We start from the raw sequence: 10,544 nt of genomic DNA, 5'->3' as shown, positions 1-10,544 counted from the left end.
ACGAACGCTATTGGCTATTTTAAAAAGGGGCAGGGCTGCTTGATATGTCCCGCCCTGTCTTCCTGTTTCAGTTCAAATGACGTCAACACATAGAGTAACGCTGCGTGTTTCTAAGCATTTCAGGCGACCTTTAAATTAGCTTCTCAAATATTTTCATCTAAAACAACCTTCTGGTAAACACTGTCAGCAGTTTAACTAACTTTAACTAAGTTGCTCATCAAGCTTCTCTTCAAACTGTTGCTCCACCATGACAGCTGTTGACCTGAAAGAGATGGTTTACAATCACATACACAAACTTGCATTGCATTATGAATTGTGTTCTGACACATTTAAGTGTGCAATGTGCGAAACTGAGCTTGTAAGTTTGCATTCACAACAAATGCCGTACACATACCCCAGGTTTAATGCTCATACAGATTGCAAACTGATTGTGTTCGAAATGAAGGATCGCAGTGTTAGCTGCATCAAAAGACCAATTTAAATAAACCCAAGGGCAATTAGGGGCATAATCTACAGGGAGGGTCTTTTTATGGGGTCTATTTCAAATGCCTCGAGCATAAACACGGAGGTATTTCAACAACCTCCCGTTCGAGGCCCAAATTTTATTTGAGCTCAATCTAAAGCGAGACAGCATGTGACAGTCACGTTTGAGCTGCACTTAATGTATTTTTACTCATGTGAACGAAACAGCGAGAAAAGGAAAGGTGTTTGGCGTGTTTGTGTGTAGTATGTGTGTGTGTGTGTGCATGTTTATGTGGTTTATGAGGACACAAATTTGTATAATGACATGGGTATGACATAGGTATTACAACGAGAAGGTGATTTATGAGGACATTTTGAGTGTCCCCGTAATTTAAAAGGCTTATAAAGGCTTATTTTTTGAAAATCTAAAAATGCACAAAGTTTCCTGTGAGGGGTAGGTTTAGGGGTAGGGTTGGTGTAGGGCAATAGAAAATACGGTTTGAACAGTATAAAAACCATTACGCCTATGGAGAGTCCTCATAAACCATAAAAACCAACGTGTGTGTGTGTGTGTGTGTGTGTGTTTAGAAAAAGAATGATCTGGCCTCGTGCCCTAAAAAAGCTGCGCTGTAAAAACTCACTCGTAAACATGCCCTTAATCTGCTGCCCGAAACAAACTCCTCGCTAATAAAACTATTAGTGCATGTCCTGCTTTCCTCATGTGTTCTTCATCAGGCCCACAAAACACAACCAGGAGAATGAAAAATCAACAATGAGATACATTTTAATATTTCATCTCTTTTAGTATCAATATGTCAACATATCAGTATTCAGTATCAGATTCTCAATTGTTTCTCAGATGTTTCTTGTGAGGAAAAGAAATCTCAAAATTTGAGATTGTGACATAACATTACGAGAAAAAGTCAAAATTATGAGAAAATCTAAATTATGACTTAAAGTGGAGACTGGCAAAAATTATGGTAAAAAGTCATAATTATGACAAAAGTCGACATTATGACATTATTTTGACCTTTCATGTCATAATTCTGACTTAGTATGTCATCAGTTTTACTTTTTATATCATAATTAAGACAGTATGTCATCATTTTGACTTTTTTATCATAATATGACTTGCCATAATGACTGCCATAATGACTTTTTATCTCATAATTATTACAATGACTGCCATAATTATGAATGAATGAATCATATTTATCACTTAGTATGACTTCTTAGTAGTCATAATTTCGACTTAGTATGTCATAATTTTGACTTTTTATTTCATAATGACCTAATGTCATAATTTGGACTTTTTATCGCATAATGAAGACTCTATGACTGCCATAATTATGAATGAATGAATGAATGAATCATATTTATCACTTAGTATGACTTCTTAGTAGTCATAATTTCGATTTAGTATGTCATAATTTTGACTTTTTATTTCATAATGACCTAATGTTATAATTTTGACTTTTTATCGCATAATGAAGACTCTGTATGTCATAATTTCAACTTTTATCTCATAATTATTAGTATGTCAATAATTCTACTTTGTATCTCATAATTGTGACTTTTTATCTCATAATTAAGACTTAGTATGCCATAATTGTGACTTTTTAAATCTCATAATTATGACTTATGTCATAATTTCATGTCATATTTTTTTATTTTGATCTCATAATTATGACCTATGAGATAAAAAGTGATCAAATATGAGAGAAAAATGAGAGAAAACTAACTTTCAAAACATTTTGGACTTTTTATGTCTTATGCTATCTCATAATTATGATTTACCAAATCATGCTCTTTTTCTAATGTGAAGGGAATTGGGCTTCCATACAGAAGAGATCTCAATGATGTGCTCAGATTTGATCAGAAATCTCAATATGAACTCATTCATTTCATACTGTATCTCCATACTCTTACAGTATGTCAATAATTCTCTCGTTTGAGACTATTTTTATTTGTCCTCAAGAAGACAAAGTTGATTCTTAAATAAAACATGACCGAGCTCTCCATGAAGTCTCCTGAGCTATGAAAGAAAATCCTCGCTGCAATGAAACCTTCGTCTGGTCGCACACAGTTATTCTTTGACGGTAGGTTATGAGGGTAACTATGTAAGAGGCGACAGTTGCAGCATTTGACTCAGAATATCGGCATCACGTCCACGTTCAGGCGTTGAAATAAAAACCGTGGCGTTGTGAAACCATCTCTCGCCACAGAGACTCCATCGGGCCCCCGGCCCAGAATACACAGGCCGCAAAAAGCACAGACCACCAAAACAGAACCACAACACTGGCCAAAGGTGTCAATCGACACCAAAAATACTGCAGCATGTGCTCTGAACGCAATAATAGAGCCGAGACACAACTCTCTGACTTTCAAAAGCTCATGTTTTTTCTCCTGCTGTTACTCAGAAAAACATTATAAATAAAGCCTTCCGGTATGTAGTTATGTGAGGAGTTAACTCAGACGGAATGATAACCGGGGCTAATCTTAGCATCCTAATACCTTAAGCCCAAAATACGGTGGCTAAGAATAGTCGAGCTTGAAGTCAAGAGGCCAGAACGTTCAACATGCAGCCGCGGGCAGTAACGGGGCGCAGAGGCACAGAGGGGTAAATAACTGCCCTCTCACGCCATTCCTAAAGCGGGACGCCGCGCACAAACACACCTGAGCACAACACAACACTTGTCAAAAGAGGTTTCTTAGAAACGACAAATCAAGTATGAAGTAAACACGCATCCACCGGCTAAACGCTGATTAGACCTGACAATACACTGCCATTCAGAAGTTTAGTGCTCAAAATGAATGCTTGTGACAGTTAAGACATTTATAATGTTACAAAAGATTTCCATTTCAAATAAATGCTGTTCTTTTGAACTTTCCGTCCATCAAAGAATCCTGAAAAATAAAATGCATCACAGTTTCCACAAAAATATTAAGCAGCACAACTGTTTCCAACGTTGATAACAATCAGAAATGTTTCTTGAGCAGCGAATCAGCATATTAGAATGATTTCTGAAGAATCACTGAAGACTGGAGTAATGATGCTGAAAATTCTGACATTTTAAAATATATTCACATAGAAAAAAAAGCTATTTTAAATTGCAATATTATTTCACAGTTTTGCAGTTTTTACTGTATTTTTGATCAAATAAATGCAGCCTTGGTGAGCAGAAGAGACTTCTTTCAAAGAAAGGTAGAAATCGTACTGACCAGTAGTTTATTGTGCTTAATGCATTGCTTGTGTCCCAATTTGCAGACTATCCATGCTAAATAGTGTGCAATATTACAATCTGTGCCTCCAGATCACTTTTCATGACCTTTTTATTTGAAGAAAAATGGCAAAGAATGCAGGTTATAAAGTAGGCTAATTGATTGTGATAAAGAGGTCTTTTTTTATAGCATGCACTTTCGCATCAGCAGCCATACATTCAGTGCATAGCAGAAATATGCTAAATGGAACACACACACACACACACACACGCACTTGGAGGAAGGTCTGAGAGAAACAACTCCTCATAGACAACAGCCCTTACGAAAAAGACGTTTATTCAAGTGAAATTGGCTTTCTGTACTTCTCAGAAATATACTTAAATGGCATTTAAGTATACTTGACTTATACTTAGAAAAAGTCTAAATATATTTGAGCTATACTTGTGTTCCTAGAATCCGTGTTTTCATTGTTATACTGTAGGGGGCGCTAGTACACATCTTCTGTACAGAATTTCCAAAAAACACAAGTGAAGAAGAAACCGAAACAACAGATGCTTCCACATGTATTCTAACACGATCATCAGACATAAAACAGCATCAAAACTGTGTAAAGTTGATGTAATGTCGACCAATGAAGAGGTAATAATAACTGTCAAGCTTTGGGGTGTTGATCGACTTTATCTACGTTTTGATTATCATTCTGAATCCAATTAATAGTCTTTTTTCAGCTTTTTGTTCAAAATGTTGTTTATTTCTTTATTTTTTATTTATGAAACGTATCCACATTCAAGTGTTTAAAAAAAGAATGCATGAAGCTAGAATAAAATGTTTTTATTTACAAGCAGATACCCTGTTCTTTTGATGTTTTGTATGTTCAGATATTCATGTAACAAAATATATACAAAGTAATACCTAAATAGGGACATAGTAGTATACTTAAAGTATGATGTAAAGTTCACTTAAAGAAAACTTACGAGTATACTTGCAGTATAAAACTACTAAACTAGTAGTTTACTGAGACTATACTTCAAAGTGTACTAAAAATGCTACAAGTATTTTATTAGTAAACTGTAAGTTCACTTTTAGTATAGTTGCAGTACAAACTAAACATTTTGATGTAAACTAGTTGTGTACTCAAAGTTTACTACTGTTATACTTAAAGTATACTTAAAAGTATACTTTTATATACTAGAAAGTGGGCCAATTTAGTCCCAAGGAGTATTGAAATAGTACAATTACAAGTATACTACTAGTACACTGATATTTGTATACTTACTACATAAAGTATACTTAAAAATATACTTGAACTTTACTTAAGTATACTTACTAAAATAAACTTGAAGTATACTACTTTTTGGTAAGGGAGATGCTAAAAACAGAGTAAAGATCACATCACTGCACTGTTAACATGACGAGTGACAAGCTGCTAGACTCAATAATCAATAGCTATTTTTGGAAGCATACTACCGTATTTCTCTTACTGCAGTGCAAGAAGTATTTTTGTCATGTTTTCCCTTACAAGCAAAATTCTTAAATCAAGATATACATTTATTTCATAAGGAAAATGGCATCAAGCCTTTTTTTTTCTTTAAAAAACATCTAAATTAAGTGAGTTTATGCTTTAAAGAAAATAAAAAATCGTCATCATCTGTCAGTGAGGTAATAATCTAGCTTTCCCTTTGAATTCAGTTTATTTTTCTGACCCCACTGGCAGATATTTTTTCTTGTTTTAAGTATACAACAGAGCACAATGCATGAGGTACTGTATCCCACAATGCAATGCGCTCAGCCTGACTTTCCATTTCCAGTGTGATGAATGAACCAGAAGTAACACCCACCTATTAATATCTCCTGCTTGACTCATTTTTAACAGGATCGCCAAAAGTTAAGATGGCTTTGCATAAAAAAAAAGCATTAAAAATACAAAATAACTGCCACTCTTTTAATAAAATTCACAAACTATTGAGGTAATGTGACAATTTAGCAAGCTAATGATTAAAATGTTTATCACAGCACAATTCAGATTACTACCCTTACCAAAAAGTAGTATACTTCAAGTTTATTTTATTAAGAACAAAAAGCTGAAAAAAGACTATGAATTGGATTCAGAATGATAATCAAAACGTAGATAAGGTCGATCAACACCCCAAAGCTTGACAGTTATTATTACCTCTTTATTGGTCGACATTTTATTCCATAATGTTACATAGTTTTGATGCTGTTTTATGTCTGATGATCGTGTTAGAATACATGTGGAAGGATCTGTTGTTTCGGTTTCTTCTTCACTTGTGTTTTTTGGAAATTCTGTACAGAAAATGTGTACTAGCGCCCCCTACAGTATAACAATGAAATCACGGATTCTAGGAGCACAATTATAGCTAAAAATATATTTAGACTTTTTCTAAGTATAAGTCAAGTATACTTAAATGTCATTTTAAGTATATTTCTGAGAAGTACAGAAAGCCCATTTCTGAGAAGTACATAAAAAGTAGACTAAAAGTATACTTTCCTATTTTTTAGTTTAAAAGAAGTATACTAATAGCACACTTGAATAAACTTCTTTTTCGTAAGGGTATATGTGTTTTTTAATAGTTAGTATGCAGTATATACTTCAGAGTATTCCGTAAGTAAGCTAACATACCAAAACATTGCAAAAGGGAGTTTGCCGCCATTCATTTGATGTGAGTCACTTGCTTTTGAAAAACCATACAATGATTGTGAGATGAAAGAAAACATGGAGCTATCAGTGGCGTCTGGATCTAGATTTGACCTGGTTAAGAGCTGTTGAATCATCCACACACACTCTGATGTGCAAAACTCACGTCACAAATACAGCAGAGATCTCCATACGAACTCAAACTCTTCTCATCACTTCTCTCAAGAGCAAACCATCTCTCCACATTCGTTTTATAGCTCTATTCTCTTACTACATGACAACTATTTGTGCTTTTTTTATTTCTCAGAGGGAATTTTAGGAGAAACATCAGAGACAGGGGCTGATTTGTAAATTATGCAAATAAAATTCATTTAAAAATGATAAATATTAACGTAATTTGACTTTTTATATTGCAGTATATCAAAGTTTTTTTACTTTGCAATAATCCAAATTGTCATTCTCATTACTTGTAATTCGTTTAAAATTACATTTGAGTCATTTTAAAATAAATTACATAAAATTGTTATAACTTAATACATTAATTAAATGAATAAATTCTTATTTTGACTAAATGTACTTTTTGTATTGTACTTTATCTGATTTTTTTATTGAAAGTCAAATTCAAATCAAAATTTAATTTAATTCAACTTTTTGTACTTTCTCATCAAATGATGTGAGCTGCTCCATGTTCATTTTATAACTCTTATAATCTTGCTATAACATTTTTTGTGTCTTTTTTTTCTCTTTTTTTTTTTACTTTTTTTTTTATTTACGGAGACCTCTGTAATGTCACAGTTGTCTATCTTACACTGTATGTTGATTGATTTTCTTAGATAAATCAGAAAAATGAGAATTTTCATTACTGCAATGTGAAAAATATTTAAATTATAAAATTTTTAAATGATAAAAAATATACATTATTATTTAAATTATAAAATACAAACATTTGTAATGAATTCAGTTTATTTTGATTTGAATTTTAGTTACAATAATAAAATAAAATAAAAGTACCATACAAAACATAATTAATTTTTATATAGTTTAAACATTTGTTTCAGTTACAAATTAGCCTTGGTGTTTCTCCTAAAATTCCTCAGGAGAACTAAAAATATTTAAAAACAAACAAAAAAAAAGTTTATAAAACAAGATTTAAAAATCTGCCGAAGGGGTAAGAACATTTAACTTCATTCAAAGGGAAAATGAGTTTTATCTTTCTCACCCCATTGCCAATTTTAAAGTATAAACTCACTTGAATTTGACAGATTTTTCAGAAAACTAAACTTTACATTTTATGTTATTTTGCTTCTCAATATTTAAGAATGTTTTGATACTTGTACTGGAAAACAATACAAAAAGGCTTGGTTTTTGCGGTGTAGACAAACAGCTCTATACTGAAGATCAACGACTCATTTGTTAAACACTGCAACGTTGCATCAGAAGTTTCTCTCGGAGCACCTGATAGACTGCAGCGAGTTCTGCCGCTGTACCTGAAGCCATGGCCGTGCTGTGAGAGTCCAGGCGTCTCCTCCTCCACTCTGCACTGATGCTGGAGTCAGATTCATAAATGGTCTGCAGCATAACTCGAGCTTCAGCGGCCCGGCGTCCTCTGCTCCGGTCCTGTCCTGTGCAGAGTCCTTGGGGCTTCTGTGTCTGTGCCTCTAGCAGGTAGATGAGCGAGGAGACGTCACAGCTCTCTGTTCCTGCCTCTCAGCCTCTGTCTCACGCTTTCGCTCTCTGTTACTCTTCCTAACCGCGCTGTCTCTGTCTCTCTCTCTCTCTCTCTCAGGTGCCAAGAATAGCAGCAGGACCAGCCCAGGACAGAAATAGGCCGGGCCAGACCAGGGGAGTAGAGCAGCGGCCAGACGCTCAAAATAGCACCACAAAAACACAGCTGTCTGCCTTCATCTCTTCCCTGCGCTCTCTCTTTCTCCTTTCATTTATCTCTGCATGGGTGAATCGCACGAACAAACCAGCTCCAGTTTCACCACGAAACCAGAGGAAAGAAATACCAATCTAGGTCTTAGGTGAAGAAAATGAAGCCTGAAAGGCATTGTGATGTTATTTTCATGACAATTAGGCACATTTAACACTAAATTCTCATGACTGTGACACAAATATTGCTTAATCTCTGTTGCACAAAACAACATTCATTTACTTAAAAAGAAAAAAAAAAATCCTTATTAAATCATTATTGTAAAATAATTGAAAAATAGACTGATTAATATTAAAATAAAAATATTAATGTAATTTTACTTTTTGTAATGTATAATTAACAATTTTAACAATTAATAATTTACTTTGTCAAAAATTAAATAAATGTAGTAAAAATTTTTGAAGTGATCATTCAAATAATCAAAGTGATATATCAACTTTTTTTTTTTTTTTACATTGCAGCAAATTCTCATTCTCATTATTGTAGTTTATTTTAAACTTAAATTAAAATTAAAATAAAGACAAATATTAATGTAATTTTAATGCTGGAAATATTTTCCAAAAAATATTTTTTAACATTATTGTACAATTACTCAAATTACATTAAAATAAATGTTAAATGAAAAATATGAATGCAACTTTAATGCTAAAAATAGCATTTTCGTTTACTTCAACAAGAAAAAAATCTCATTATTGTAATTATTGTCATTATTGTAAATTTACTAAAATTACAACAAAAATATTAATGTAATTTTACTTTTTGTAATGTATAATTTACAATTTAACAATTAATTATTTTTATAATTTACTTTGTAAAAAATTAAATAAATGTAGTAAAAATTTGGAAGGCCAAACAAAGTAGTTTCACTTTCACAACGAAACACACGGCGTCTTCACGACATGGCGGCAGCAACAAACGGCGTTATGCAAATCTTCCCACATAGTGAGGTAGACATGTGGGGGCGTGTTAGAACGAGCCGTTTTAGGTAGGCGTGGCTGACTCTTAACTTTTATAAAGAATATCTCTTTGGATTTGAGACTTTAGTCTTTGCAACTTTACAGATCTTCTTTATGCACCAAGAGCTTGTAACACTCCAAAGAGAAAGCAAAACTTGAAATCGCATCATATGACCCCTTTAAAATAAAAAAATATTAATGTAATTTTAATGCTGGAAATATTTCCAGAAAAATATTTTTTAACATTATTGTAAAATTACTCAAATTACATTAAAATAAATGTTAAATGAAAAATATGAATGCAACTTTAATGCTAAAAATAGCATTTTCATTAACTTAAATTATTGTAATTATTATAAAATTACTAAATTACAATATAAATATTAATGTAATTTTACTTTTTGTACTGTATTTTATGTAATATTTTCATATATTTACATTAAATTCAGTACAAATTTTGTACTTTATTATTGACGCAATATAAGTTTTTCACAGTGAATTAATGAAAATTGCTGCAAATAAAATACTTATATACTGCTTCAATTTAAAGTATAATTTTAATAAATTTCAATACAAACAGTAAAATTACATTAATGTTTTTAAATATAAATTGGATCTTAAAATATACTTGTTTTTTTTTTATTAATTTAATTAATAAATTATTAATAAATAAATAACCTAATTTCTTTCCTTTGATCTTTGGGTAAAGTACAATCCAGACGTGTTCTTGTCAGGTTTCCTCCTCTGACCCTTTGAATCTCTCTCTCTATCTGTCTCAGAGTTTCTCTGTGTTGGTGTGGACAGTCTTTCTGTCACTGTGTGTTTTTCTTCTGTTTGATCTTTGCTGTTATCTGCTTTCAGACGCTCTGTCTCGTCTCATCTTCACCTGTTTCTCTCAGTAAGAGCATTAGCAGCACACAGACCCGTTTCAAAGGCGATCTGTTGACATTAAGCAGTGCACTTCCTGTTTCCTCAGTAAACAAACAAACAACTCTTTGATTTTTCATCTGCAACAGGACACTCAGATTCAAATCTGATGTATTTGATGTATTTCCTATTAAAACATTAAATTGTGGTGGAACATATGTTATGAAAGAACTAGTGCTTAATCGCATTCAAAATAAAAGTTTTTGTTTACATAGTATATGTGTGTGTACTGTGTATATTTATTATGTATATATAAATACACACATACAGTATATATTTCAGAAAAATATGCTATGTTTATATATTAAATATATTTATATATAATATACATTTTATGAATATAAATATATACATGTAAATACATGTAAATATTTTCAAAATATATACT

At 32.4% G+C, this 10,544-nt stretch overlaps 1 protein-coding gene across 1 annotated transcript in view; it reads right to left on the bottom strand.

Annotated features, from left to right (window-relative positions):
• Nucleotides 1–8,051, bottom strand: part of LOC107755941 (histone deacetylase 9-B-like) — a 32,989-nt gene extending 24,938 nt beyond the window's left edge. Inside the window, exon 1 of the mRNA XM_016572904.1 lies at nucleotides 7,828–8,051. Coding sequence (XP_016428390.1) covers nucleotides 7,828–7,918 — 91 coding nt within the window. The 5' untranslated portion in view covers nucleotides 7,919–8,051. The remainder of the gene's footprint in view (nucleotides 1–7,827) is intronic.
• Between the last annotated feature and the right edge of the window lie 2,493 nt (nucleotides 8,052–10,544).

Source organism: Sinocyclocheilus rhinocerous, unplaced genomic scaffold, assembly GCF_001515625.1.
Source record: "Sinocyclocheilus rhinocerous isolate Xijiao unplaced genomic scaffold, SAMN03320098_v1.1 scaffold1463, whole genome shotgun sequence".
In the NCBI taxonomy this organism is placed as follows: domain Eukaryota; kingdom Metazoa; phylum Chordata; class Actinopteri; order Cypriniformes; family Cyprinidae; genus Sinocyclocheilus; species Sinocyclocheilus rhinocerous.
The sequence above is the reverse complement of the archived record's forward strand: the minus strand, read 5'-3'. Positions and strand labels throughout refer to the sequence as shown.